Below are 27,958 nucleotides of genomic sequence, written 5' to 3' on the forward strand. Positions count from 1 at the left end.
CACTTGTTAATTGGTGGGTTTAATAGTTTTTTTTTTATAGCAGGGAAATCAGTCATCTGTGCTGGGACAAGGAGCCCCTGTTGCCTTCTCTGCAATTCTGTTGTGAAGACCTTTGTTTTACAGTGTGGTGACGTTTCCTAATGAAAACCCCTTCAGGAAAAAAATGTGATGTGCTTGTCCATATGTTTCCTCATAATCAAATATATTCTTTTTCTACAGGTGTCTGTCTGATGACATAAAAACTCATAAAGTGCTCATAGTGTTCCCTTCAGGTAGTTCACAACAACAAGTACATTGTTGTTATTGTTGGTGAACATCTATTCCATCCATTTAGGTTTTTAGTTTTAGCCAGACTCCCTCTAGTATGTGCAGAAGCCAAGGAGAGAGCTGAACTTTTTAAGGCCTGAGGAAATGAAACAACACTGCATATTTGGTTTTAATTTGTATATTTGATATAACATAAATGTATTGCTCACAGCAGGTGAGATTGGATTAATATGGATTAACCTCTTACACTCTTGCCTTTTAAAAGTTACTCATGTAATCGCAAACATGCACAGATGGTCCACCAGGGGGCAGAAATGTGTATCTGCTCGTATCTCCTTATTAAAAATAAGTTATTATAGAATAAGTAATTCTTATTCGTTATAAACTATTATTTTTATTATTTAGTGTTTAATAACTGTACGATTGTTAATTCGTTCATTATCACACTTGATTCACACTCAAATATGTATCAAATATGATACTCTTGTCTTTAAAGTCTGTAACCCTGACATCCTACTGCAGTGTGTGGAGGTAAGACAGCCAGCTTTCGTTTAAGATGTGAAGACTGAGTTTAGCCTAATTACGTAATCTTAATCTTAATCAAAGATGAAGACAATTTTTTTTTAATCATATATGGTTCATATATCCTTTCGCGTGCTGGTGGGTCTCTATGTGGTGCAGCAGGTGCCAATTTTATTTATTTTATTGCTCCTGCCCTTTAAACAGCCACTGATTTCACTCCTTAGCACCTTAGCATTGGTAGCTATATAACATTCTATTTAATCCAAAAGTTCATTTCCTATATTTATTTACTGTTATTTATTTGTGTTTTTTTATTTTAAAATATTTCGTGACAATGTAGGTTGTTATGTGAGTTTATTGTCACGTGCGTTTCCGTCATTGTTGTTTAATGAATTGCAGAACAAATCAAAATTAATTTATTTATTTTATTCTATTCAAACTTTTTTTTTTATTTCTATATTAAATTAATTTTGAAGGGGGTGTCAATTTTAAATACAGAAGAAAAAAGAAGAAGAAAAGTCCCGCACGATGGCAATGGGCTCTCACACAACCGTGCGCGCACTAGATGAATACAGAGGAGTGCGTGAAAGGGGGCGGTGTGAGCTGAGGGAACTGCTGGGCTGTGTCAGCCGTCCGGGAAGTCTTCCTGAGGCTTTTCGTGTGACAAGCCTCTGCGCTTTCACAACAGCCCTCAGCGGAGTAATAGGACGGTCCTCATTTGTGCTGTTTTGAGTACGAGGTGCGTAAACACATTTATATCTACCTAATACACCGAAAATATGCTGTTGAGTTTGCTAGCTAGCTTTTAGCTAACGCTGTTGATCGTCTGTGTCGAGTTTATACAGCGGACAATTTACAGACTTTTCTGGAACGATGATCGTGTCTGAGTCATGTAGTCATCTGCTCACAAAGCCTACTTATAGAGTTAGGTTACAGATTCAGTGCCATACGCAAAGGGTTGTTAGCTACTTCCTGGTAGTCTCCTCCCTCCTGTCAGCCTGTGTTTTGGTTCCTTTCTAAATCCACAAACTCTTACTTTCCTGATCCTTTCTCACCTGCTGCGTCTCTCTCTCTCCCTCTTAGTCATCATGGCTGTGTTTGAGGGGTGCTCTGTGGTTCTAGACCTGAAGAAGGTGCCATATAAAGAGAAGAAAAGACTGATGTCAGCAATTGTAGAAAATGGAGGAAGCTTATCATATGTTGTCAACCTGAAGGTAAGTGTTGTCTTTTCCCCTGCACCCAACCCCCCCCCCCCCCTCCAGTGCCAGTCGTCATTGGAAGAAGAAGTGTGAAGGGCCAGATGTGCTATGTTAAAAAATATTCACCACAGGTCTAAAACTCCTTTGGGTTGTATTATGTTGTAGTAAAATGTTTATTATACCTTGTGTTTGTTGACAAATCATCCTTAAATAATGATTACTCAACTTAGTATTAACAACTACATAATCATTGTGTGAAACCTTGTATTTTCTATGCATCTATACAAATGATTATCCGATACTTATATCATGTAGGCTTACACACATAGCTAACAATGTATGGCTTGTTTCTAACCCACATAATACCCACTTGTAACACGTATTGGTGTGCGACATATAGAGTCACTTTGCATGGCATATTACTCACCCACTTACTAACTTACATGATATTTACTCATAAGAAGTATTATAACCTTATTACATTGTATGGCCTACTAACTCACATGACATGGCCTCCTGAGACACATTAACATGTAACATATGGAGTTCTATGGTAAAGGCGGGTGATTCACGCTTAAAGACATTTGCGTTACTAAAACTATACATCAGCATGACAAGTGAGGCCACTCCATGTGTCTGAAGTCACTGTCATGGACCATCGTGTTGGCCCCAATTGGGACTGGTGTACTTTGTTTGAACTGAAGTGATATGGAGGGGATGCTGATAGGGTCGGACAAAGCGGCCTTCTCTCTGTGTGGGTAACTCCCTAACCTGCAGCTGCCTCGCACACACATAGAGAATGCTACACTGTCCAGCTTTGAGAAAATACAAAACATAGTCAAGGTCAAGCATGATGGTGGAGTCAGACACGTGAATCTGAGTACTAACATGTGCCATCTTGCATATTCACATAGACTAATCTGTAGAAACGCCTCATCGGCAGGTTTCACGTCATTTGGGGTATAAACGTGGAGTCAGATGAGAACGGGGTCAGAACTTTGCTTTGGGATGGTTGATACACTGTCTTTAATGCATTTGTTCTCCTGGATCCAGCATTCTTAAATAAATACTTTGGTTTGCTTCTAACTTCACTCCACTCGTCAGCGACTCTTTCCACAAAACGAACACGCAAGGTGTCGGCCCCGGAAGAGGGGTGGGGTACGGGCAACACTATGTAGACATTTTTCTACAATTACAACAGCTGTTTTTGAAAGGGCCAAGTTCAAGAAACTGTCAGGGATCTGTCGTGCTGTGCTGTGAAATTCTCCCATAATAAAATGTAATACAGTAGCTAGGATTGGTTAAGATGGGTAAATGTAGTAGCACAGTACGTTCTCCAAATGTTCCCAATATTTGATATTTTACAGTGATTGTACAAATTATTTTTATACAACTGTTAACAGCACTAAATCCAGCTAAACTGAACCAGAACTTTTTATGGTCACTTTGCAATGAAACGCATGCAATGAATATACACATGCAATGATAAACATGGTCAGATATTCCTCCACATTTTGTCAAAGGGCAAAAATAGAGGTACAAGGTTTTATGTGACAGCAGCTTCATATACACACAGTACTCTGCAGAGGTGTTGAGCACCTAAACACATGACACATTAAAATTATGTATCTTGTGTATTATGTAAGAGTGTTTACACTTGTAAAAAAACAACAACAACACCAGATCACATTAGACATGATGGTAAACAAAAATACACTCAGAAGAGACCAGAATTTCACATTTTGAAATTTTGATAGAAAGCTAGTTTGACACAACCAGCTTGGTTCCCAGCCATTGCTTGGATTTGTTAAATTCCCTTACAGGCTCTCCTGATTAAGCACTTTTTTTTTTACCAAACCAGATGTTGTGGATGGTAACTATGAATAATACTAGACTTCTATGAGGAGAGTCTTGACGCTGTTTTGATGAACACAGTGATGGTGTAGAAAAGTGAGATGGTCAAAGGATGTTCTTTAAGACTCACACACACTGACTGCTGTGTTTTCTGCGCAGTGTTCTTTTGTGGTGACGAGCAGCCTGGAGGACCTGAGCAGCAACAGACTGAGAAGTGTCCAGAAGCACCAGATCCCTGTGGTTGGGTTGCAGTTTGTGTGGAACTGCCTGGAGAAAGGACTCCTCCTACCTATAGAAGAGCACAGCTTAAAACCACAGCCTTCCGATCTCACACACCCACCACCTCCACACCCAGGTATTACAGCCTTACACAGCTTTCTTTATGTAGACACCTTTCTTCACTGATGCAGACAATTAAAGACGGTTGCTACACATTTGACATTTTTTAAACGTGATGTGTTTAGATGTTTGCTCAGCAGTGGAGATAAAAAGAGGGAGGGTGCCTGTATAAGAGGACTCACTGTAGTTTTTCACTGTCACAGCTCGATTGTTATGTGTTAACCGTAGGTGTGTGTGCTTGTGTGTGTTTTATACATGTGTAAGGTGGAGTATGACTGTGTAACCAAGAAACTGGGTGTAGAAGAAATCTTGTTTAAGCTGCATTGCTAGTTTGTGAGCATTACACAGAGGCAATGTGTGCACTGTTGTTCTTTTTCACAAAGGTATGAAGTTGTCCACCCAGTTTCCAGTGGGACTGAAGTCCAGTGATCAGATCATACCATGCACATTAAACAAGGATAATTATCAGGACATACCAGCATTTCCTTCATGTTTCCAAGTTGCCAAGTACACCATTTTTTACAGGGTGAGTTTATCTTGACTGTTCATTTAAAATTATTAGAAATGCTCTTTACACTCACAAGATGGTCTTAACATCCAGGTGTATTTAAACTGCTCAACCCTTATCTTATCTCATAGGCTATACATTCTGGCACCATGGCTTTGTCTTTAACTCATTTCAGTCTGTCGCTAGAATAGCTGGGATACCAGCATGTTCACATTGGACATATTACATGTATCAGCATATGGAATTGAAACTTTCTTAATGCCACTGTGCATTCTCTCACCATACCAAAAAAGCATGATGCTGCCCTTATTGTTGGATACACTGCAGTATTTTATGAGCAAGCACACATCTCAACAGAGTCCACTTCACTTAGAGCTTTTTGCTCTTGGTTTATTTTTATAACAATAAAAAAAGTGTGAAATATATTCTTTTTTAGCATGTCCAAGCGGTTACTTTATGACCTACACCAAAACATTTTAAAGATGTTGTTTAAATATTTAAATAAAATAAATAAATACAACACTGAGAAATCCTATTAAAGAGGAATAAAAGACTAAAAGGTAGGGCTGGGCAATATGACAATATTGTATCATAGTGTAATTAGTTGTTTTTAATTGGATACAGCAGATTTTGGATATAAATAAATATTGTGTATTAGGTAAATAAATTAAATAAAAGCCCTACTAAAGGGTATTTTCTTTGTATTATAAGGTTAATTAACTATAAAATAAAAGAAAAAGGTTCTGTGTTACTCTTTGTATTTGTATGTTGTAGGCTGCAGACAAGATCTGGTCAGTCCTGGAGCTTCAGAGTGCAAGAGGAGAGGAGGGACAGCAGTATCGCATTGTGAAGTCTGTTGTTCATGAGATGAAGGTGAGCTTCTGAATCTGAAAGCACCTTAACCCTGAGAAACTCATCCCTTAGTTAATATGTAATGTTGTTACTTTAAACTTTAACATGTAAATACATACTTATGTAGCTGCGTAGTTTTCAGATTACACCTCTGCTCAGATTTTTTTAAAAGAATATAAGAATAGTAATGAAAAGTTCAAGAACAGTTTAAAGAAACTGTGCAGATCGGTTTCAATCTGTACATTGTCAGAATATCTTATAATACAAGTCTGTTGTAGTCAGTGTTTGTGATCTTTGATTTTATCAGAGTATTCCTTTACTCTATGCATCTGTGGGGCTGGTAGAGGCCTTACATAATTAGTTGAGGCTTAAGATGAGGAGGAATGAATGCTGCTTGGTCCTGATGTCATTATTTTTCTTCTTATTATTATTGTTATTATTTTTTTGTTTTTTCTCTGCTACAGAAAACAGCAGAAAAAGATAAGCAGATGCACAGCTCCAGCTCCGAAGAAGCAGTGGAGGTATATCTGATATGGAGGGAGGAACTCTTTGGAAAAGGCTTTACACAGATGCAGACACTTCCTCCAGAAGCTCAAAAGCTGGCCTCCCATGGCCTGCAGCAGGTCAGTCAACACTGCATCACCAAGTAGATGCTGAATTAGCTGAAAAGGTTCTATTTGAGTGACGTTTAGAACAGAGCTGACATTAATCAAATGTGTCAAGTTTAATTGATCCAGGTTGAACATTTAATTGTGTAACAAATCATGGACTCTGTGACTGGCAGCTTTTGTTGGAGGAGAAGTTGAACTGCAGCACAGTCTCACAGGAGGTGGGCACCTTTGTGGAACTGATCTGGACCGAAGCCCTCGGGTCACTCAACAGCATTCTGATGGTTCCTGTTACCAGCATCAGTCTGAATGATGTTAGTAGCATGGCAGCAATCAAATCATCATTTTCCTTTTTAAATGTTTTATTGAAACCTGTGACCTGTCTTGAATCAATAAATGCTTTAATGTCAGATGTAATGTATGTGTGCTCGCACGTGTTTACAGGTGAGCAGGGTGGAGGGTTTGCTTCTGGAGGCACAAAAGCGTCAGTGTGAGGATGAGGTGAAGGCTCTGCTGGAGGAGGTCAACACCCTGTTACCGCTTGTAATGGTGGAGCCTGACTCAAAACAAAAACTTATATCTAAGAAACTGGACCTCTGCCAGGTAACATATAACAAAATATTTTACTCTGTTACACCAGCTGCATCATATAATATCTGACTTTTAGAACTGTATTGACACCTCCAGCTGATTCGAGATATTCTGAATATGAGTGAGGCCACATTGGGAAACCCCTCTCCATCCTCCTTGGGGAAGTATCGTGCCCTGAGGTGCAGTATTGAACTGGTGCAGCCCCAAAGCTCAGAGTTTCAGTCTGTCTCTCAGCTTTTGCAAGATAGGTAGGTGCAGTATGTACACCATGTTCCGGACATTTACGCCTTTATGTCTGTATGTGCTTATGCTTAAACTGTATGTGGTTACATTTTGGTTTGTTTGTGTTTTATTGCTACAGGCCAGTCCAAATCCAGCAGATACTGCGTGTGAATAGAGGGGCTGAGCTTCATATGTTCAAGGAGGAGCTAGGCAGCATTAAGCCCCTCCTACATTCTTCTCGCCCCAGCAGTTTTATGGGAATCCTGTCTCGGTGAGAGTCTGTCTCTTAAGCTAGGCAGACCCTGTGCAAGTTTGGAAATTTTGTTCTTTGGTGATTAGCCACACATTTATATTGTCCATCGAATACATCGAATGAAGTTGTCGGTCCGACTTGCATGCTGCGATGTGGGAGCTCACACTGCACATGAAATGCAGCCCCTTGAGTTCTGTCTACATTTTGCATTTTGCAGCCTGTGTAAAACAGGTTGGGACATCAAGAAATCAGCTTATAAACTTCTCAAACTGTGAGACAAGCGACCAGATTTTCAGACATGTCAGAAACCCATCTGGTCATCCGACTGCTCACTCAGAGCTCGTTTGGGCAATTATTTGGGCATTGATTCTTTTCTCACACTGCACATCAAACAGTAGCCAATCTGAAATTCAGGCTTAATAACAGGCTAACATCATCTGGCTTCACACACACACAAATATTTTGGCTAAATCGAGGGGATTTGGTTCTGTGTGCAGGGGTCTGTTGCTGCCCAGGGTTGGAGTAGAGCAGCATGGCATTGAAAGAACAGATGTTGGGAATCTGGGAAGTGGCATCTACTTCAGTGACTCTCTAAGGTCAGTGTTCCCCCACGGTTTTACATAACCCATTGAAATGGTCCATAAATGTTTATGATCACATGGTTTCAAATGGATCAGAAGTATTTAGAGGTTTTCACATGTAGGTCTTTTTAAATGAACTGAAGTCATTTCTGTTGAAGTGAACCAGAAATGGAAAGAGATGCAGCTGACCTCAATGTTGGCACAATTTTAAAGAGGACACTGTGGTGTTTCTGGTCATCTTAAACATTGATGAGATTGATAGCATTAATAGTTCTAGTTCTAAAATCTGATGAGCTGAAAAAAAGAATGTTATATTAACTGTTTTATTATGTTGTATTTTATTACATTGCATGCTGTTTGTTGTTAAGCCACCTGAGGGCACTGATACACTGACCCATAAGCAAGTATTCTCCTAAGTACTAAGTAGTAAATACTGTGGCTGTATATACTGTAAGCCTTGAGTTTAGTGGAATGCAATGCATCCTGATGGACAGTTTGTTTTTCCATGGCTCAGAGAATTTACTGTAATAAAAAGCACCCAGAAACAAATTTTATTGAGACCACCAGAAGTTATAAGTACAGAAAACCAGAATGACTCCGCATCCTTAAAACAACAAATATGTTAGACTGCTAAAATGCTAAAATGGCCCAGAATAAAAATCTATAAAAACTATAACAAGAACTGAAATTGGGCATCCATGTGCTTTGGCATATGATGCTATATCCTTATGTATCTGTTCTGTGTTCCAGCACTTCTATCAAATACTCCAAACCCAGTGCGATGGATGGCTCTCGACTACTGCTGGTATGTGATGTTGCTCTGGGTCAGTGTAAGGACCTGCACAGGAGGGACATCACACTGACCAGCGCTCCTGAGGGCTACAGCAGTGTGCATGGGGTTCGCCACACCCAAAAAACACGCACTGACTTTGAGGTAAATCTTGAACACAAACATTTTTCTAGGTTAAAGATCTTATAGTTTGGTGACACATTGCTTTTGTGTGTGTCTTTCTATTGCAGGATGATGAATATGTGGTGTATAACACAGATCAGGTCAGGCTGAAATATGTAGTTCAGTACTCTCTGGAGGAGGACCAGGTGAAAAACTTTCAGCCTCATGTTGACACATCTGTAGAGCTTGTAAACCCTGCCACAACCTCTGAACTCTGTGAGTGTCTTACCTGTTCATCACATTTTCACTATTTCTACCCTCATTGTCCATTATATCAGCTCCACTTACCATATAGGCGCACTCTGTAGTTCTATAATTACAGACTGTAGTCCATCTGTTTCTCTGCATTCTCATTTCACCCTGTTCTTCAATGCTCAGGACCCCACAGGACCACCACAGAGCAGGTGCTATTTTGCTGGTGGGTCATTCTCAGCACTGCAGTGACACTGACATGGTGGTGGCATGTTAATGTCGTTCGAGCTGGTACAAGTTAATTAGACACAGCAGTTTGAGCTGCTGGAATGAGAACAGTCCACCAACCAAAAAAAATCCAGACACCAGCGTCCTGTGGGCAGCGTCCTGTGTGATGGATCACCAACTCTAACTGTGCAGCAAGAGAGGAGCTTTTGTCTCTGTGTTTACATCTGCAAGGTGGACCAACTAGGTAGGAGTGTCTAATAGAGTGGACAGTGAGTGGACACAGTGTGTAAAAACTCCAGCAGCACTGCTGTGTCTGATCCACTCGTACCAGCACAACATACACTTACACACCACCGCCATGTCAGTGTCACTGCAGTGCTGAAAATGACCCACCACTCAAATAATAGCTGCTCTGTGGGGTCCTGAGCATTGGAGAACAGGACAAAAGGAGGCTAACAAAGTATGCAGATGAAACAAATGGTTTCACAGTCTGATGGCCGTGAATAAATGGTCCTGGACTTGTCAGTCTTCACATAATGTTTGCCTGGGGTAGACGCTGTGCCTCTCTCTGCATGTTTAAAATAAAATCTGCACCTATGTTATGTTATCTAATAAATGTAATGGCCTTGAATTAGGTTTTTAGAGATCTCACTCTTTTCTAATGAACTTAACTACTACACTAATTTTGGATGTTTAATGTGGAATTGTTGTATTGTGTGTGTGTGTGGGTGGGTGTGTCCGTTTTCTGACTCTTCAGTGTCTAGTGATGACAGTGAGGATTTGGAGGTGACTAAGAATCCTCTAGAAGAGGTCACTGCTGGTTTGTTGGACAGCAGTGGAAAGACACTCCCCTTGCAGGCTGTCCATGTGAGGTGTAAGCTGATAGACCTGCTGTCTCAGGTACATTTTTACATGGGAACAGTGATTTTCGAAGTGATCTCTTACCAGTGTTGGTGTTCAGAACTGTACTGCAGAAAATGCAGCATTTTTCTCTTTCATTGATATTCTGTAATAATAATAACAATATGAATAATAGCAGTAATAGTAGTGCATAATTGTACCCTCATCACGTTTCACTATAGAACTTGTGTTCCTCTTTCTGTCATCAGGTTATCATTTTCCAGACATACACCAATGAGAGCACAGTGCCTATTGAGGCAAAATATGTCTTTCCTTTAGAAGAGACAGCTGCAGTGTGTGGCTTTGAGGCCTTCATTAATGGGAAGCATGTTATTGGAAAGGTGATTGTTCTCAGCTCACTTCATCTTCTTCTAGTTCTGATTTAGTCTACAGTGTCTTGTTACTGTAACTCTTCTAATATATTTTCCTTTTTGTTCTCTTTTTCCATCTCTCTCAGGTGAAGGAAAAGGAGCAGGCTCGTAAGGAATACAGGCAGGCTATAGAGAAAGGCCATGGAGCCTACCTGATGGACCAGGATGCGCCTGTATGTTTCTGTCCTTTCTGTTCAAGGGCATTATTGTTTTTTGTTCATTTCCGTACCATTTCCAGACCATATATTAAATTTAAATGTACACTCATATGGTCATTTGACTTTGTACCCATAAATATGATCAAAATATGTATTCATAAGCATAAACAAAAGTATTTTAATACCACAAAATAAAAATATACGAAGTTCAAAGTGCTGCTGTTGGTAATTGCAGCTTGGAGATCTATACAGACAGGAGTAATTAGGTTTTTGCAGCACTGAGGTTCAGCCTTGGCTCATTACTCCTGGTTTGCAAAGGAGCAACCCTGTATCATTGTTCTGACATCGGGTATTTGATGTAGAGCAGTGGGTAATAACACTGCCCTTCCCAAGACATACTAGTATCCCATACTCTGTCCACTGCAGCATGCAAAAAAAGTCTTGAAGATCCATTCTTTACCCTGTTTGTGTGTTTGTGCTTCAGGATGTGTTCACCATCAGTGTGGGGAATCTGCCCCCTGGTGCTACAGTGCTGATCAAGGTGACCTTCATCACGGAGCTGGTTGTGAGAGCAGGCAGCATCCTCTTCTCTCTGCCAGGCAGTGTGGCTCCATGGCAGCAAAGTGCCGCTCTCAACCAGAGAACCCAGGTACAGCAGGACCTTTAATTCTCATTATTATTTAATCCTCTCTTCCTAAAGCTCCTGTAACCTGTTTAAGAAACCATATTTATTAATAATCTGTTTACTATTTAAAACAGTTTGACCTGAAATGTTGTGCTAATATTTTAAGTAATAAGATAACCAGTTCGAATCTCCGGTAATGCAGCTTTGCCTTCAGCAGCCAGGACCTGAGAGAGCACAACTGGCCATGCTTGCTCTGTTGGCCAGCACAGGCATCTGTTAACTGACTCACCAGGTCCAGTTCTTTCCTCCGAGTGCGTTTTCACTGCCTTCTGATGCTGCATTGGCGGCAGGTCGAAAAGAGGCAGTGGCTGACTTTACATGTCTCAAAGGAAGCATGTGCTAGTCCTTACCCTCTTGTGTCGGGAGCATTGCAAGTGGGTTGGGTAATTGCTTCTTCTAAATTGGGGTAAAAAAACAGTTATAAGGTAAACGAATTGGTGTGGTTCAAGAAACACAGAGAAATAAAAATAATGTTTTCTAGATGAGCTTACCCTGATGAGGAGAGTGTGTTTGTGTTGCAGGTGTCTGTAGAGAAGGTGTGTGTAAACGAGCTCCGGCCATCAGGGTGAGAATCACATTTCAGAGATATTTAGAAAAAAAATATTATTTTAGCAAATCCATGACAAACGTTTCTGTGTTTTTCTTTTCTGCTTTCTAGGGAGTTTTCTTTGAGTATGTCCATCGAGATGCCTTATGAGATCAAAGATCTTGATTGTTCTCATCTTTTTGAAATAAAGGTATGTTTATTTGTTTGTTAATTGGAGTTATAATATGTTGGTTTTCCTAAAAGAATGTTGTCCAGTCTTTATGTTCTCTATATATGGATGTGGTGTCCTGTTTTTCTTCTAGAGGACAGACTGTAAGGCTGTAGTCAGCACACTACCAGAGCAGACTCTAAGCACTGACGGCTTCCAGCTCAGCTTCACTCTGTCTCAGATCCACATGCCCAGAATGTGGGTGGAGAAACATCCAGAGAAAGAGAGTGAGGTAAAATATGAATATGTTCATGCCTGTTCTGCAGTCTTTATTTAGATATATAAGAAAATCTGGTTCTGTGTTTCTCAAGTCTATGTATGTGCTTTACCCATCTAGGCCTGCATGTTGGTGTTTTATCCAGACTTTGAGTCCAGTGGCGTTTCTAGTGTGAGTGATGTGGTCATTCTGCTGGACACATCAGAGTCCATGCGGGGAGAGGCCATGTTGAATGCACGCAGAATTGCTCTTAAGGTTCTTAACACACTGGATAGTTCACTCCGGGTAAACATCATCTCCTTTGGGACAGGTTAGTATTTACTAATTCCTTTTTTTTTTTCTTTTGGAATATGGGACCTGCCTCATAAACCATGCTGTTAATAAAGCATGATGATGTTTTTAGTTTGTAATTACATGTATCATGATAAATATTGTGTATCTTGAAAAAAGTCTTTAAATGTCTTGATATAGTATTTTTACCATATCACCTAACCCTACATGAGACCCAGGACATATATAGATAGATATATTAATTATATATAATTTCTGCATCACTGTAAATGTTTCCATGTTTGTTCAGAGAAATCTGAAATCACTGTGTGCTGCAGAATGTCTTTTTGATTAATATCACATTCTTTCGCCCTTTTATGCAACTGTATTGTAAATGTGGTGTCCCAACATTGTCATTTAATAGATTATAAAGAGGCCTTCCCTTCAGCAAATGTGCTAGACAATGAAAATGTGTTTACCTCAGCCAAGAAGTTCATCATGGTGAGTATTCACCCTCAGAGCCAATGCTACTTTTGTTCATAGAAATACCATATGTCTCCTTTTATGTACCACTGTAAAACCCAGTTTTCTTAGTTTACTGACGACGTTTACAAAGCAAATGATCATCCCATCCCAATTTAACCTGGCCTGACTGTCCAAGCTATAGGATTCCATAATAAAAATCTGAGATTCGAAGAGAGTAAATATTTCCCAAGATGGGTATTTCTTTACATTATAATTATTTTTTTACCAAAAATAAATGTAGGAACACGTCTCATATTTTTGAAAACTAACTTCTAGTTAGAAAACTAAACTAGTTTAGACTTGGAAAAAAAAAAAATTCACACAGACAGTATTTCAAATAACAGAGTTATTAAATAGTGCAGTCATGCTTTAAGCAATAAACTCCAAAATAAGGGTTTGTTTTAGGACATGGTGAGACAACTTTAAAAATCATAAAAAATCATTTGCTTACTTGCATGAATTGCATTGGTGACATGGTGTAAAATGTCCCAAATAGGCTTAGGCTTAAAAGTAATAAAAGCTCAAATGCACAATGGACCTAACTGAGAAAAAACATCTGTAACTAAATGAAGTATATTCACATAATAAAGTGTTCTATATTGTTTCATTGGCAAAGTAGCATGCATTTTTTAGAAGCGATGAGAGAGCGAAGTTGCACCCATTGCTGACACAGATGAGCAAATGCATAGACACACATCTAGTCCCTGTAGAGAAGTATAGCCAATAGAATAGGACTCTCTGGAGCAGATACACAAGACCTGTTGGTACTATGCCTAATGGCAGGCTGTGAAGCAGTGGAACTGTGTTCTCTTAAATGATGGTGCTCCATACAATACTTTTAGGATGAGTTAGGGATGAGGTGAGGTGGTGATCATCCAATATCTTGACCTCACTAACACTCTTGTTGATATATGCAATCAATATATACAATAGAAAGCCTTTCCTTTACAGTAGAAACAGTTACTCCAACAAAAGAAAGATGCCCTTTGGTTTGAAAGAATAGCAGGTGTCCCAATACTTTTGCACATATAGCACATCACATATTCAACATTGTAAAATGTAGCTCAGATGTTCCAATGTCACCTGACACTTGACAACTGTAAACAAAGCAGTCCATATCATGAATAGATTTGTAAAATGAGCTTGCGTTTGTATTCTGTTGGTTAGAATAGTTTTATTTTTCTGTTCCACTGTTAGTCCTCTCCTGCTGTTGGTGGCAGCACTGAACTGTGGAGGCCTCTGCGCAGCCTGAATCTGCTGCCTCCGTCACGTGGTGTGAGGAATGTGCTGCTGATGTCTGATGGGCATGTGCAGAATCAGCCTCAGACCCTGCAGTTGGTACGAGAAAACGCCCGCCACACACGCCTCTTCACCTGCGGCCTCAGGTCAGCACTCCGCATCTTCAGACAGTCATTAAGCACACAATTCTATGTTACAGCTGAACCTAAAACAATGCACCCAAATTCAAAAATGCTATGTCCATGTAAATGCCTAACCTAGTATCTGTGGCTGTATCTAATTATGTGTTTGTGCTTGTGTGCAGCCCAAGAGCTAATCGGCACATGCTTAGAGCTCTGGCTCAGGCAGGTGGAGGAGCTTATGAGTTTTTTGACACCAAGACAAAACACTCCTGGGCTGAGAAGGTCAGTTCAGTGCTTTATTACCTCATGGATCTTGTAGGTGTGCATGGGTGTAACATGTGGTTGTGATACATGGCTGCTTGGGTGTTTCAGGTGAATTCTCAGGTGAAGTGCATGGCATCTCCTGGCTGTAGTTCAGTAGCAGTGAAGTGGCAGCAGTTCAACCCCACAGCACCCCCTCCTGTTCAAGCACCCTCCCAGCTACATGCTCTCTTCAGTGACTGTCACACTCTGGTCTATGGCTTCGTGCCACACTGCACTCAGGTATCTCAACATGACTTCTGATACGCCAAAGCATTGTGCCCTGTAAATAGTGCAATAGAGAAGTACTGACAATATAACAGGACTCTTTGGAGCAGATACACTTGAACCTGAGGCATCGTGCCTAATGCCAGACATGGGCTAAAAGGGTATAAAGCCCCCCAGCATTGAGCTGTGGAACACCGGAGCTGTGTTCTCTGGTATGATGGTGCTTCATACAATACTTTTGAGATTGTAACATCCTGACCTCACTAATGCTCTTGTGGTTTAATGTAATCAAATCCTCACAGCAATGTTCCAAAATCTAGTAGAAAGCCTTTCCTGAACAGTAGAGACAGTTACTCCAGCAAAAGCAGGACAAACTCTTTATTTAACACCCTTGATTGTGCCCCGTAAATTCATCTTTAGCATTTGTGAGCTCAAAGATTTTATTGTTTATTTAGGCTACTCTACTTGGTGATCTGAGTGGGCAGGAAATTAAGACGATGGTTTCCACTACAGAACTACAGAAGACTAAAGGAACAGTAAGATTTGGACATCCCTGTATTATTGCAGCATATAATATGTCGCCTGTTACTGTTTTGTCACTGTTTTGAGTGTTAAAAGCATTGTGTTGTATTTTTGTGTGTCTGTATTGTAGTTTCTTCACAAACTCACAGCAAGAGCCATCATCAGAGACTATGAGGACGGCAGTCTCGGCTCTAGCGAAGCAGAACATGAAGTATGGACTATAGATGGGGTTTCACTTATGTTTAATTTGCTTTCTGAGCTTTGGATCTATGGACTGCTCTGTGACTTTTGAGAAATTAAAATTAATTCTTGACTAAACCAAAGTAACAGTTATTAACAGTAGCTTAAGGTATATGGTTGTATTGCTTGTAGAAAACTACATTTTGTGGTGCATTCACAGACGTCCCAAGGAACAAGCATGCTTTTATTCGGGAAGTGCATCTGTATCCGTAAAGTGTGTAACAGACAAAGGACACAGGATTGATATGGGCTGTTCTAAGACTGTTGTTTCTGCTTTTTTAGGGGAAGAAAGCTGAGCTGAAATCTTACATCATCGAGCTCAGCAAAGAATTCTCCATCCTGTCCCAGTTTACCAGCTTTGTTGCCATTGAAGAAAGGGTATGGTTACTGTTGACTGAAAGACCACTTTTAGCATTAACCTGTTAATACACTTATAATGCTTTCATTAAGTTCTTTTAACTAAAGGTCTCTGCAAAAGACTTCGTCAATAATGAATAACTGGGTAACTGAAAATGCTCATTGCTGTGGGATGTGCTAAAGTACTGTATAAGAATGTACTACATTCATTTCCAGCTGTACAAAAGGATGAACTCTCTTTTCCATCCTCACCTATTTGTAGGACAAGGAGCAACCTGAATCTGGAATCACTGATGTTCCAAAACTAATTGCAGAGGAGGATGTTGATATTCTGCCGTACATGGGCTGGACTGAAAAGGAGGACAGATTTTTGGAGGATGAGGTATGGCATTTGACAGGTTCCGATATGATTTGTGTATTATTAGCTCAGCTGTGTAGAATGTGTATTTGGAGTCTAGCTTACTTCATAGTTTTTCCCTTTTCCTGCAGGAGGATTTTATTGATGAGGCCTTGGATAGTGATTCATTGGATTTTTCATTGGATATTCCGTTAATGGCTGCTTCCATTGATCACCAAGTAATGAGGGCAACATGTTGCTTAAGAAGGCCTAACATTGCACCAATACTTGCCCCCACTTCTGATCTGCCCAAGCCAGAATTGGTTTCTAGTGATTTTGCTTTCCCTCCTCTTTCTGACTACGCAGCACATTCTCGCCCTAGTCCTAAGTCAAGACAAGTCCGCTCTGAAATGACCTCAGATGTCCCCAGGATCTCAGCTGCATGTTTGAAAGAGGAACATTTTATGCCACAGAAACCAGATACGTTTGATTCACTGGCTATGAAAAAAATAAATAAATTAGCATCCCGCCCTGCTTCTTCTCTCAGAGGGTATACTTCATCGAATCGAACAGTACCTGTTTGTGCTGATGCCCTTCCTTATCCTTCCCAGCTAATTCCTCAACTTAATTCTGGTTTTGCGTCTAAATCTCTTGCTTCGTTCTGCACTTCTGAGGCTCTTCTTTCTCCTGCTCCTCCTCCTCCTCCTCCTCCTCCGCCCCCTCCTGCCCCTACCTCTAAGCCCATTCCTGCTTTTTATTCCGCTCTTCCACACACCCCTCCTCCTCCTGCTCTCCCTTCCATTCCTAGTTCCTTTAGTTCAGGTTCCTTTCAGCCCCATGCATCTTTTCAAACTGCTGATGCTGCCATTCCTCCTCCTCCTCTTCCTTCTCATAGATACAGATTAGCAGCTCTTTGTGTTCCTCAGTCTTCTTTTTCTCAGTACCAATTTGCTGCTCCTTCTACATCTTCCATTGCTGCTGTGGGTCCTCTTACCCTTCTTACTGCATCAGAATCAGCAGTGTGCTCAGAAGAACCTGAATGTTTAACAGAAGGTAAGGAATACCACATCAGTGTCAAGAGTCCTTTTTAGCTCAGTGGTTTCAGATAATCACTGTACTTTACATGACATGTATATACAGTTTTTCCCCTTTTTCTCTTTGTTTTGAATTTGGTTTTGCACTTTTATTTCAGTTCCTGGTTCCACTTTATTCGGCTCAATCTCCAGACCGTTTGCTCCTCGTCCGACATCTGTTATTGTTTCTGCGGGTTCTCCTACCCATCCTGCGGCTGAATCGGAGGTGTTATCACAAGAACGTTTTCCTCATGGACCAGTAGGTAAGGAAGGCCAAATCAGCGTCTGGAGTTCTTTTTAGCTTCATGGTTTAAGAAAAACGTATCACTGTACATCACATGATCTATGTATTTTTTTCTTTTTTCTCTTGTCTAGCAACATCCACTGCTGGTTTGAAACTTGTTCCTGCCACTTCAGGTTTTACCTTATTTCGCTCAAACTCCACTGCATGTGGCTCAAGCTCCTTTTCATTTGGCTCAAGCCCCTCTTCATTTGGCTCAAGCTCCTTTTCATTTGGCTCAAGCCCCTCTTCATTTGTCCCAGGCCCCTCTTTGTTTGGCTCAAGAGAGAAAAAGTCTTCTTTAAAACATGGATTTTCTTTTAGTCAAAGACTAAAATTTCATGTTGAGGGATCTGAGGATACCCAACTGCAGAGGGACAGTAAAGGTGAACAATACAGGCGTCCTGACCAGATCAACTGGGATGACCTTTTTCATCTTCAGCATCAGGTACACACAAAACTGTGAGCTTCACATAAGTGTTACTATGCGATACGTAAGCTTAGGGACAATGCCCTCCTTTATCTGTTGAGCATACAGAGTTAACGTGATATGCTCAAACTTTGAATTTTAGATAAACTCATGAATGTGAGACAGAATTATTTTATGGTAATGGCCATTTTCTTGGCATGTGTGTTACACAGTTTTTTATAAATTAGGATTATGATTTTTTATAAATTATTTTTTATAAACGATGACATGTATTTGTGTGTATGTATGTATGTATGAATGTATGCTCTGGCACTAATTGAATTCCATAAAACAGTCCTCACAAAAATAATAGCCGGACAATAATACACAATAAAAAAAACATTCTTTGTTTAATTAATCATTCATTTATCTGTTGAATGCAGGACGGCTACTGGGAATGTACAGGGAGCCTGAGTAGATTCCTCGGCCTGGATGTAGACTTCTTTGCCAACGTCTTCCTGAAGGAGAAAGGCATCTGCTCCTTGGGTAAACAGCTCCTTTAATTTCTGCTGTTCAGTTGAGCGCTGGACCAGAAGAGGTATTTCTAGAATACAATGGGAAATATGATTCAATGTGTCTTCATCATAAGTTGATTTTTTTGTCTTTTTAATTATATATTTGATCTACAGTTTCAAATGAAGGTATTACAGCTAGTCATTTGGATGGTGCCATAGAAGAACCACTTTTGGATCCATAAACAACCATGTTTTTAAAGGGAAGGTTTTTTAGATCTCTAAAAGGTTCTTCATTATGATGTTATTCACACATCTCTATCACAAACGTGCTTCTTTATGGAACCAAAAATGCCTTTTTAATGTCACCCCTCACAGAACCTTATGTAGCATCTTTTTTAAAGAGTGTAGGACAATTAATCACATCTTTACTAGGATACTGCTTAAGATCTAAGGACTGAGAGTAAATTCTGCTTCGTCCTTGTTTATGTTGAAGTGAGTTAGTGTCAGTGTGGCATTGTAGCATTACTTGACAACTCTGCAAGGTGGAGGTGTGACTCCATTGTAACAGCCAGAAGCAGTTATTTACCTCTGGATGTTTCCTCTGTCAGGTGTAAAGGCACATGCTGACATCCTGAAACTGGTGGCCACAATGCTGGTGCTCCAGCTGATGCGAGTGATGAAGATGGTGGAGGGGGAGCTGTTCCAGTCTCTCTTCCGCCTCTCTAACTTTCCTGAGTCCAAGTAAGAAACTTTTTCATGTTTTTGAGCACATTGTGTTCATAGTATGTGCTTTTTAAGTACTGCAAGTAATTCAGCAAAATGTCATACTGTAGTATCGTGATATACACTATATGTCCAGAAGGATTTTCATCACCATTTCTGAGTAGTGACTTGGGCTACTTTAAGGTGCGATATTGCTAAAGGTAGGATTTCAGTTAGACAGACAGCATGTAAGCACTGTAGTGTTCTGAATTACTTTTAGAGAAAAAAATATTATTTATTTATTTTATCATTGTGGTTATATTCATCATGATTCCCAATGAACTTATCAAGTAAGCCATTAAATATAATCACTGGAGCCTGAAGTTGTCATTTTAGACTATATGTAGTTTAAATTATTTAATCTAAAATTAAATCATTAATTTGTGATTTTGTGTGTGTGTTTGTGTGTGTTTTCATCTTTAGACCAGCGTGCTATGAAGCAGTGAAGAAGGCAGTGGACTGGGTCTGCTGGGCAGACAGACAGTACCCGTGTGTGTACAGCAGACTGGAGTTTGGCTGTAACTGGGAGTCCTGCACACGGCAGCTGCTAGGCCTGGACTCGCTGCCACCCTGCTCCCCTCTGACCCCTGTCCTACAGAGGAGCACACAAGTGCCAGTCATGTAGAGAACACACTGCCACAACACCACAGGTTCAGTGTTACTTATAACTGGGATTGGAAAGATGAGATGGAAGAGTTGTAAAAAAGTCTGTATGGGATTTTTATGTGCCATGAATGGAATGTGCCAACTGTGGAAGAGACAAGAAAATGGCACCTTATGTACCAGACATTTTACATATTTGTCAGCGTTTTAGTCAAATTGGTGCATTAACTAAATCATGAGTTTACAGTACAGATGAAACATTCGTTCCATAGGCCAGAACTGGGCCGATAAAAGCAAATTTAGATATCAGGAAAAAGTGATTTTCATATCGTATTATTTCAGGGCTGTGTGGACATGTCAAATCCGATCTTTTTAAATACGATTTGCGTCATTTTTATATGTGGTCCTACATATCCTAGAACGGCTATGTATTCGATTTGTGGATATGCAACACGAGTGTGAACAGATTTCATGCGTATTGCTATGTAGAACATTAACATTGTTTTCCTAGCTAGTTTTAAACTCCCATCTCTCTCAGACCATGTCACACCTTAGACACGTGTCCAAATGAATTGAGCTGAGTTAAGAATTGATTGTCTCTTTTCAAAAGAAATTGACACAGTGACAGACTTTCCAATCAGTCCGGCCCACTTCCTCAAAAGAACTTAACTGAAACTACATTCAGGTTCATATTTTTCTTTTTTTTTAATTTGTTCATGTTCTTTTGTCCATTGAAAAATGGAAGTTTTACTCAATAATATATGTGCATTGTTAAAGGTGTGTGTTTTTTTTTTTTCTTGGAGTTTTGGTTCAAATTTGAAGCTAATGCATGACACAATGCAGTGCAATACTCTATATAATATATATACTCTATATAACTATACTTAATAAGCAATTGACTTCCTTTAGGTCTCTTGCACTTTCATAGCATGTAGACTACCAGTCAAATGTTTTAAAACACCCTCCATTTTTTCAGTAGTCCACTGTCAGTGTTGCATGGCCCACTCAAGCCTACTGTGCTTGTTTTTCCATCTTTAATTTGAGCATTGATTTTTATAATGCCACTCTCCCTGTCAAACCTGCAGCTCCAAGTCTCACAGTTTCACAGTTGAAACTAAGAGTTGGTCCAGTGTTAAGATGCGCTACCACGTTAGCTGCCTATCACACAAGGTGTTGACTCTCAGAAACTTGTCTTCTGATGATGTTGTGGATGTTCTCTAGTTTTAAAGAGCTTCTTGTTGTAGGAAACTGAACTCCCGACATTCCGTCTTAATCTGTAATTTCTCAAAGGACAGAGCAACACTTTTAGGAGGTCAATATCCCTTCCTTTATTAAATACTGTGGCACAGAATGCTGTAACACTCAGTTTTTACACTGATTTTATGTAGAAAAAGGGGTTGTACATTATTATGTTTACATTAGCTGTCAAAGCCTGATTTACTTCCATTGCAACAGACTAGCTGTATGTTGTTAACCAATGACTTCTTTAAAACAATCCCCTAAACATCCCCCCCCATACCATAATGTACCATTGCAAGTTGGTCAATGGACATAAATGTCAATAAAAACATTAAATATCAAGTAAAATAAAAAAAAAACATTTGACCGGTAGTGTATATGCATGGGTTAATAGTTAATTATAAGTATCAGACATTTAACTTCTGTGGCTTAATGCAATCAAATACTCACAACAATGTTCTAACTTCTAGTCTAAGGCCCACATGAATGCTGTGTTCATGAAATGTGTATATATATATTAAAAGTGTATATTAGTAGCTGTATGTAAAGGGCAGTAAAAGGAATGGGCCAGGTTTGGGATTTGGTAAATCAGAATGTGCTGTTTGCATTAATGTGGGTCTCTGCTTCCTGTACGTTTATCGTTACCTAAATAGTGTAGATACATATATAGCAGTGCAACTAGTCAAAAACTAAAGGTTCTACCGAAGTTATTGCTGTTTGTGTTCGAGTGAAAGAGTTGTGCACTCTTTCTGATCAGCAGTATGTAATACCTACATAACACGTATCAAAGGTTTGTGTTCGTTCTCAGTAATTTACACCTTTTTTGAGTTTTCCTTTGGACCCTCATGTATTTGCAGTCAGTTAGATTTGTCTTGCTCCCTCTAATGGCGTTCTGACTGTGACAGAGTTGCTGAAGTCCTGTGCTATGGTGCTTGTGGACCTATGTAAGATTAAGTTGGGAAAAAAGCATTTAATTCTGCATGTTTAAAAAGGCTCACTGATCTTGCATTTGTACAGCCAGGCCAACAACATGCTTAAGAAAAAAATAAAAGAAGAAATATTTGCATATTTTCACTGTGAAAAGTAAACAAATCTATTTTACATTTTGATTGACATATCTAGCGTAAGTTGAATCAGAAAAATTCTGCATAATACGTCAAAGCCTCTTATGATGCTAAATAATAATGTAATAATTTTCCTTGTGTTGAATAGTAGGTTAATGAAGGTTTCTGATGGGGGGTGCAACTTAGAGGAAGACTTTAACTGTGGAACTTTAATAAAGAAAGAAGAACATAAAGGAAATATCTTTGACTGGACTCTATGTTTTTGACCCCTTCTGACACATACCAGCACTTTTCTGCTACACCCACTAACCTAGTTCTAGATCTTACAGTACAGTATCGGCATAGCTCATGCACTGAGGATGTAAAGCGTTCACCAGGTCTGACAGAATTTGACAGAAATGGAAATTAGCTTGAGCATTTATTTTTATTTTGTTACTTTACAGAAACCATGTCGCTACAAAGTACAGCATAGCTAATATTTCTAGCTAAACAAATTGCTAACTAGCTAGCTAACACAAGCATGTTGCGTTAGCTATGGCTGATGTAAATTAGCTGGTGTATAAATAAATATATATCAGAAGTTGGACATTTCTGTTTTGTATGTTCTTTACTATTTGATCTCATGAAATATATTCAAATTATTTGAGATACTGGATTTCTGGTTTTCATGAGCTATAAACCATACAAAAAAGTCACTTTATTTAGAAATATGTCACTTTACATGTAATGAATGTAAAATATATGACAATTTACTTTGTTGAATTTAATTCTGAATAAAATTAAACTTTTTTTTACAATATTTTTTACATTTTTGGATATTACTATCCCTACGATCACTATTCACCTTTTGACAAACATAAACTCCTTTAAAAAACCTAGGCCATCATGGCTGGTCACCAGCAACAAGACAAACAAGGTTTAAGCTTGAGTTTATTTATTGATAATTAATAACTGATTCTGCAGGAACTATTCTGAGGTCTCTGATTATTTAATATAAATGTAATTCAATCTCTGCAAGTTGTTTAACCTGTTGTATGATTTCCCTAGTAAATTTGGCTTCATGGGTTTCACTTAATCCTGTGAAATGCATGGCTAAATGACTATTTTCATCCTAAAGAGACTGTAGGTATGAAAGCATCATTTCCATGTGTTTTCACTCTGAGCATAGGTGAGAACCCTTAGAACATATTAGTGGTTTGTTTTTTCAGGGCTTCACTTAATAAAATGGCACTCTGCCATTTCAGCTCAGCCTTATCAGTAGGGTCAGCATACGCCTCTCAGTGACAATATTGACAGAAGGAGCAGGTAGTACTCCCATGCTTCAGGCTGAGATGAGGAATGAAGCTGGCATGAGGTCGACAGACAGGAGCGGACCTTCAGCAGAGCGCGTCTGTCAGAAATGAAGAACACACGGATCGATTCATCAGCACCGTAGCACACACTCCGTATCAGATGACTGCAGCATGGCTTCGATTGGACAGATCATCTTTTGGAGGTTATCTTTCTGCAACTTTCTACATTACTCAGATTGACACCACTATGTTTGACTGTGTTTTTACGGTGCCATAAAACTAATCTCAATTGATTATACATTTGGAATCACTTTATTCATAACATTACTTTGATTGTTATTTATGGAAAAATCAATGTGTCATTTTTGATGTTTTCTCTCACAGCATGATTGTCCTTATATTTGTATGTGCTGGACTCATCATTCTCCTATTGGCAATTGCATTTTCAGGTTAGCCTGAATGTTCTGAACATATTTTACTATTTATCAATCTCCTAACTGTTTTTCTATGCATCTTGTATGAAAAGCTTATTGTTGTATTGTTGTGATATATAGATAGATTACAACTTCATAAGATCTTAAAATGAAGCGTTATAACAGGAGGTACATAAACCAGTGACTATTACAAACATATGTTGCTGACGCACAAAAAGACTTTTCAACATAATTTAAATTGTCGGACAGTTGTTCTTTACATTGTGTCAATGCACACTCATCAGCCATAACATTAGTACCACTGACAGGTGAAGTGAACATTAGTTACATTCATCTACAGTGGCATCTGTCAAGAGGTGGGATATATTAGGCAGCAAACGAACAGTCAGTTCTTGAAGGTGATGTGTTAAAATCATAGGTAAGGATCTGAGCCACTTTGACCACTTTGATCTGGGCCAACTGTGTCAGAACACAGTTGGCCAGTGGTCAGTACCTACTAAAAGTGGTCCAAGAAAGGACAACCGGTGAACCGGTGACAGGGTAATTGGCACCAAAACCTCATTGATGCAATTCATGGAGGCCCCATCTCACAAAAGGGGTTTTACGGAGGCCATGCCTCGACGAGTCAGATCTGTTGTGGCTGCTCGAGGGAGGCCTACTCAATATTAGGCAACTAATGATACAAATGTTATGGCTATGGTCCAATAGAAATGCTTCTAAACTTGGAATAATAATAAGTTTACATTGACTTTTATTGGAGATTTTGGAGATACAAGGTTTTTGTGTGACAGCAATGCTATTTTAAATTTCCATTAAAAAGGGATATGTGGGCAAATAATAGAGCGTAGTTATATACAAATTATATATATACAAAGGAACACACAAAAAAAATGGACTAGTTCAATAAAACAATTTGCAAGATTGGAGTTAGGAGTGAGAAGCAATAGACACCCTTAAAAGGGAGGGAGGGGGGATTTAAAGGGTTTTCTTATATATACACAAAATAATGGTAATATATCAAAGGGTATTATATCATATGAATGCCTAAATTATGTAAAATCTTATAGATGGTTCATTAAAGAACCTTTTAGAAATAGTTGTGCATAACACCAAACAGGGCTCCACTGGTTAAACATTTTAGTGCCTGATACAGCGGCAACATGCCTTCTTTCTAATTTAGTCAAATTTAGTTTAAGCAAACATTAATTGGTTGTTATTATTATTGTCAAGGAATAACTGTATTTTCTGTACATGTGTGTGTGCTCCTAAGCCTCCCAGGGCACTGTGAAGACTAGTGCCCCCTTTCCAGTGGGTAACCTAGGACAAGACGTGGTTCTGGAATGCAGGTTCCTCACGAAAACTGGAGGGGATCGTTCTAGTGACGTGCTCATCACCTGGGAGAAAGATGGTCTCAGTGGGTTGGTTTATCAGTACAAGAACAACGCAGCACAGTTACAGGATCAGAACTCACTGTTCCAAAACCGGGCTCAGCTCTTCCCAGATGCCATCGCTGGTGGCAACGCTTCCCTAGTCCTGAGGAGTGTAAGGATGGCGGATGCAGGTGTGTACCGCAGCAGTGTGAGTGCTCCTGGAGTCTGGGGTAGAGTCGACATTGACCTTAGAGTGAGTGGTAAGCAACTCCAGTGTATTTTAGTATATTCAAAAATGGGGGGGTGTAACAATGCAGGCAGCCCGTGACTGAATTTGATTCATGATACAAAATGATTCACTGTGTGTATGTGGTAAGCCCTAACTTTTGAACGATCATGATACCTCATCATGACATTCATGAGTGTTGTTTTGTGTGCTGTTTGCAGTCTATTCAGTTCCCACGATCTCCAAGTCAGACAATGGCCTAAAAGCTGAAGCTCCAAGATGGCAGTCCAACCCTACGGTAATCTGGTCAGACCAAAACGGAAAACAGTTAAACAGCAGCACCCAGTTTAACAATGTTTCAGAGGGAATCGTGCAAGTGGTGAGCAACCTTACAGGCCCACTGACAAGCACCGAGACGTACACCTGTGTAATCCAGAACCCCCTCATCAAATCAGTCTCTGCAGTAACAGGTATGCACGAAATAGCCTACATGTTTGTAGACATATAGCTGTACCAACACGCATAGATATACAGCCAAACACAAATGGAAACAGTCGTGCTCACCCACAATGAAAACATTTACACAAGCCCTAGTGATGGCACCAGCCTATCTTTATTCAGTGATACTATGGCAACTACAGCAAGTATGCCCAATAAACACTAAGGTCTCAAGACTATTGGTCTGTCTAAAGGAATGATCTCAGAGCATGTTATGGGAAAGTCACACACCATTAGTTGTAGTCCAAAAGGCTGGCCAAAAAATGACCCATTCTTCTTGATTCTTCTTTGACTCGGCAGGTGATGGAGATTTGAGGAGTTCATATTTTCTGACTAGTTCATCACCAAAAGCGCTGCCATTACAACTAGCTGGGATAACCCCCCTTCTTCTCTACATGCTGGAATGATGAAGGGATTCAAGAGCTTGATGGAAATTGTACGCCAACCACAGGGACTGCTCTAAAATACACTGTGGTAAATGTGTGTTTGTTGATTTTTAATTTGTAGACTTTGTAACTTGACGTCCTTGAGAAGAGACAGTTCCGACAGACTTTTCTTAGATTGCTGTAAATAAATGTAAATAATAAGGATCTTTTCTGTCACCTATAGATTTTTTTTTCTCAAATATCAAATCAATCTCCAGTTCTACTCATAGTAAATATGTCATTAGGGAACAGGTTTAGTGAAACATTGGGACACTTCACAGTTTTGGACAAATCACATGAAAAATAATGTTCAGAATGGTTAAACTCCTTTACTGTTCACTACATCCTGCTTACTAAATGCTTCAAACTGCATATATATATATATATATATATATATATATATATATATATATATATATACCAAAAAAGGTTCTCTGGCTAATAATGTAGAACCATTTCTAAAAGAAGCTGGATAGGTTTTCCTTTTATGTAAAGAACCATTTTATGGCAAATAACTATATATGCATTCATATATAGTTCACTGAGTTGTTCTTTTTGATGGTTCTAGATATAACCAGGGGAACGTTTTTTCACAATTTGATGCACAGCTGATATGACCTATAAGAAAAGCCAATTTATCACATTAACATTTAGAACATAATCTTCAATTACATATTGAATATGAGGGCAGTGGTGGCTCAGCGGTTAGAGCGCCGGGCTATCGATAACAACGTTGTGGGTTCGATTCCCTGGCTCTGCCACTGTTGGGCCCTTGAGCAAGGCCCTTTACCCTCTCTGCTCCCCCGGGCGCTGGAGTTGGCCGCCCACCACTCTGGGTGTGTGTGTACTCACTGCCCCTAGTTCACTAGTGTGTGTGTTCACTACCACAGCTGGGTTAAATGCGGAGGACACATTTTGCTGTACAGTGTACACTTTACAGTGACAAATATGTGCACCTTTACATATTCTTGCTGTCATATAAAAACATTGTATCTTCTAAATAGTAGCAACAAACTATTGATCCACACAATGTAAAAAAACTGACAGATGTTCAAAACAGCAACAAAGAGAGAGAGAGAGATACAAGATTTTTGCATGACCCCCATCTTTAATAATATTGAAAACAAATCACCTCACGTCCCTCAGCTGGAACACAGGGGTTGGCGGAGTCCAGCAGACCTGGTGGGCTGGAGTCCAGCACAGTTTGCACACAACTGCTTCATTTCAGTGTGTAATTAGCGGACTTTGTGGGTGTATATGGGGTGTGAGAATAATAATGGAGGGGTCTGGATCGCCACTTTGCTTACTGCAGGTGTCAGCAATTCCAACAGTTTGGAGATTTCCCTGGCCAAACACGCCTGGTTCTGTTCAACA

At 39.6% G+C, this 27,958-nt stretch overlaps 2 protein-coding genes across 2 annotated transcripts; both read left to right on the forward strand.

Annotated features, from left to right (window-relative positions):
* The first annotated feature begins 1,385 nt into the window (after window positions 1–1,385).
* On the forward strand, window positions 1,386–22,577 carry parp4 (poly (ADP-ribose) polymerase family, member 4). Its single transcript, XM_072686015.1, has 35 exons — window positions 1,386–1,528; window positions 1,873–2,003; window positions 4,002–4,197; window positions 4,565–4,707; window positions 5,464–5,562; window positions 6,006–6,164; window positions 6,326–6,463; window positions 6,594–6,752; window positions 6,837–6,988; window positions 7,102–7,233; window positions 7,713–7,811; window positions 8,547–8,730; window positions 8,817–8,964; window positions 9,926–10,068; window positions 10,278–10,409; window positions 10,526–10,612; window positions 11,082–11,246; window positions 11,804–11,847; window positions 11,941–12,019; window positions 12,132–12,269; window positions 12,375–12,564; window positions 12,949–13,025; window positions 14,247–14,434; window positions 14,593–14,692; window positions 14,783–14,953; window positions 15,394–15,474; window positions 15,591–15,671; window positions 15,983–16,078; window positions 16,320–16,439; window positions 16,547–17,447; window positions 17,587–17,730; window positions 17,843–18,195; window positions 18,600–18,702; window positions 19,280–19,412; window positions 19,857–22,577. Exons 2-35 carry the CDS (start codon window positions 1,878–1,880, stop codon window positions 20,056–20,058), a joined length of 5,463 nt encoding a protein of 1,820 aa, XP_072542116.1. The 5' UTR covers window positions 1,386–1,528; window positions 1,873–1,877; the 3' UTR covers window positions 20,059–22,577.
* Window positions 22,578–23,802: 1,225 nt separating this feature from the next.
* On the forward strand, window positions 23,803–26,566 carry vtcn1 (V-set domain containing T cell activation inhibitor 1). The gene is made up of 5 exons (XM_072686393.1): window positions 23,803–23,834; window positions 24,016–24,080; window positions 25,336–25,695; window positions 25,883–26,131; window positions 26,460–26,566. The coding sequence occupies exons 1-5, from the start codon at window positions 23,803–23,805 to the stop codon at window positions 26,564–26,566; spliced, it is 813 nt and encodes a 270-aa protein (XP_072542494.1).
* Window positions 26,567–27,958: the final 1,392 nt, after the last annotated feature.

Source organism: Salminus brasiliensis, chromosome 8 (genome assembly GCF_030463535.1).
Source record: "Salminus brasiliensis chromosome 8, fSalBra1.hap2, whole genome shotgun sequence".
Lineage (NCBI taxonomy): Eukaryota > Metazoa > Chordata > Actinopteri > Characiformes > Bryconidae > Salminus > Salminus brasiliensis.

Bases quoted from the DNA above. Each gene is read 5' to 3' on its own strand.
- parp4 (XM_072686015.1), top strand. From the start codon at position 1,878: ATGGCTGTGTTTGAGGGGTGCTCTGTGGTTCTAGACCTGAAGAAGGTG. The intron at 5,563-6,005 runs GTGAGCTTCTGA...TCTCTGCTACAG, and splicing joins CTGTTGTTCATGAGATGAAG to AAAACAGCAGAAAAAGATAA. The intron at 11,247-11,803 runs GTACAGCAGGAC...TTTGTGTTGCAG, and splicing joins CTCTCAACCAGAGAACCCAG to GTGTCTGTAGAGAAGGTGTG.
- vtcn1 (XM_072686393.1), top strand. From the start codon at position 23,803: ATGGCTTCGATTGGACAGATCATCTTTTGGAG. The intron at 24,081-25,335 runs GTTAGCCTGAAT...TGTGCTCCTAAG, and splicing joins ATTGGCAATTGCATTTTCAG to CCTCCCAGGGCACTGTGAAG. The intron at 25,696-25,882 runs GTAAGCAACTCC...TGCTGTTTGCAG, and splicing joins CATTGACCTTAGAGTGAGTG to TCTATTCAGTTCCCACGATC.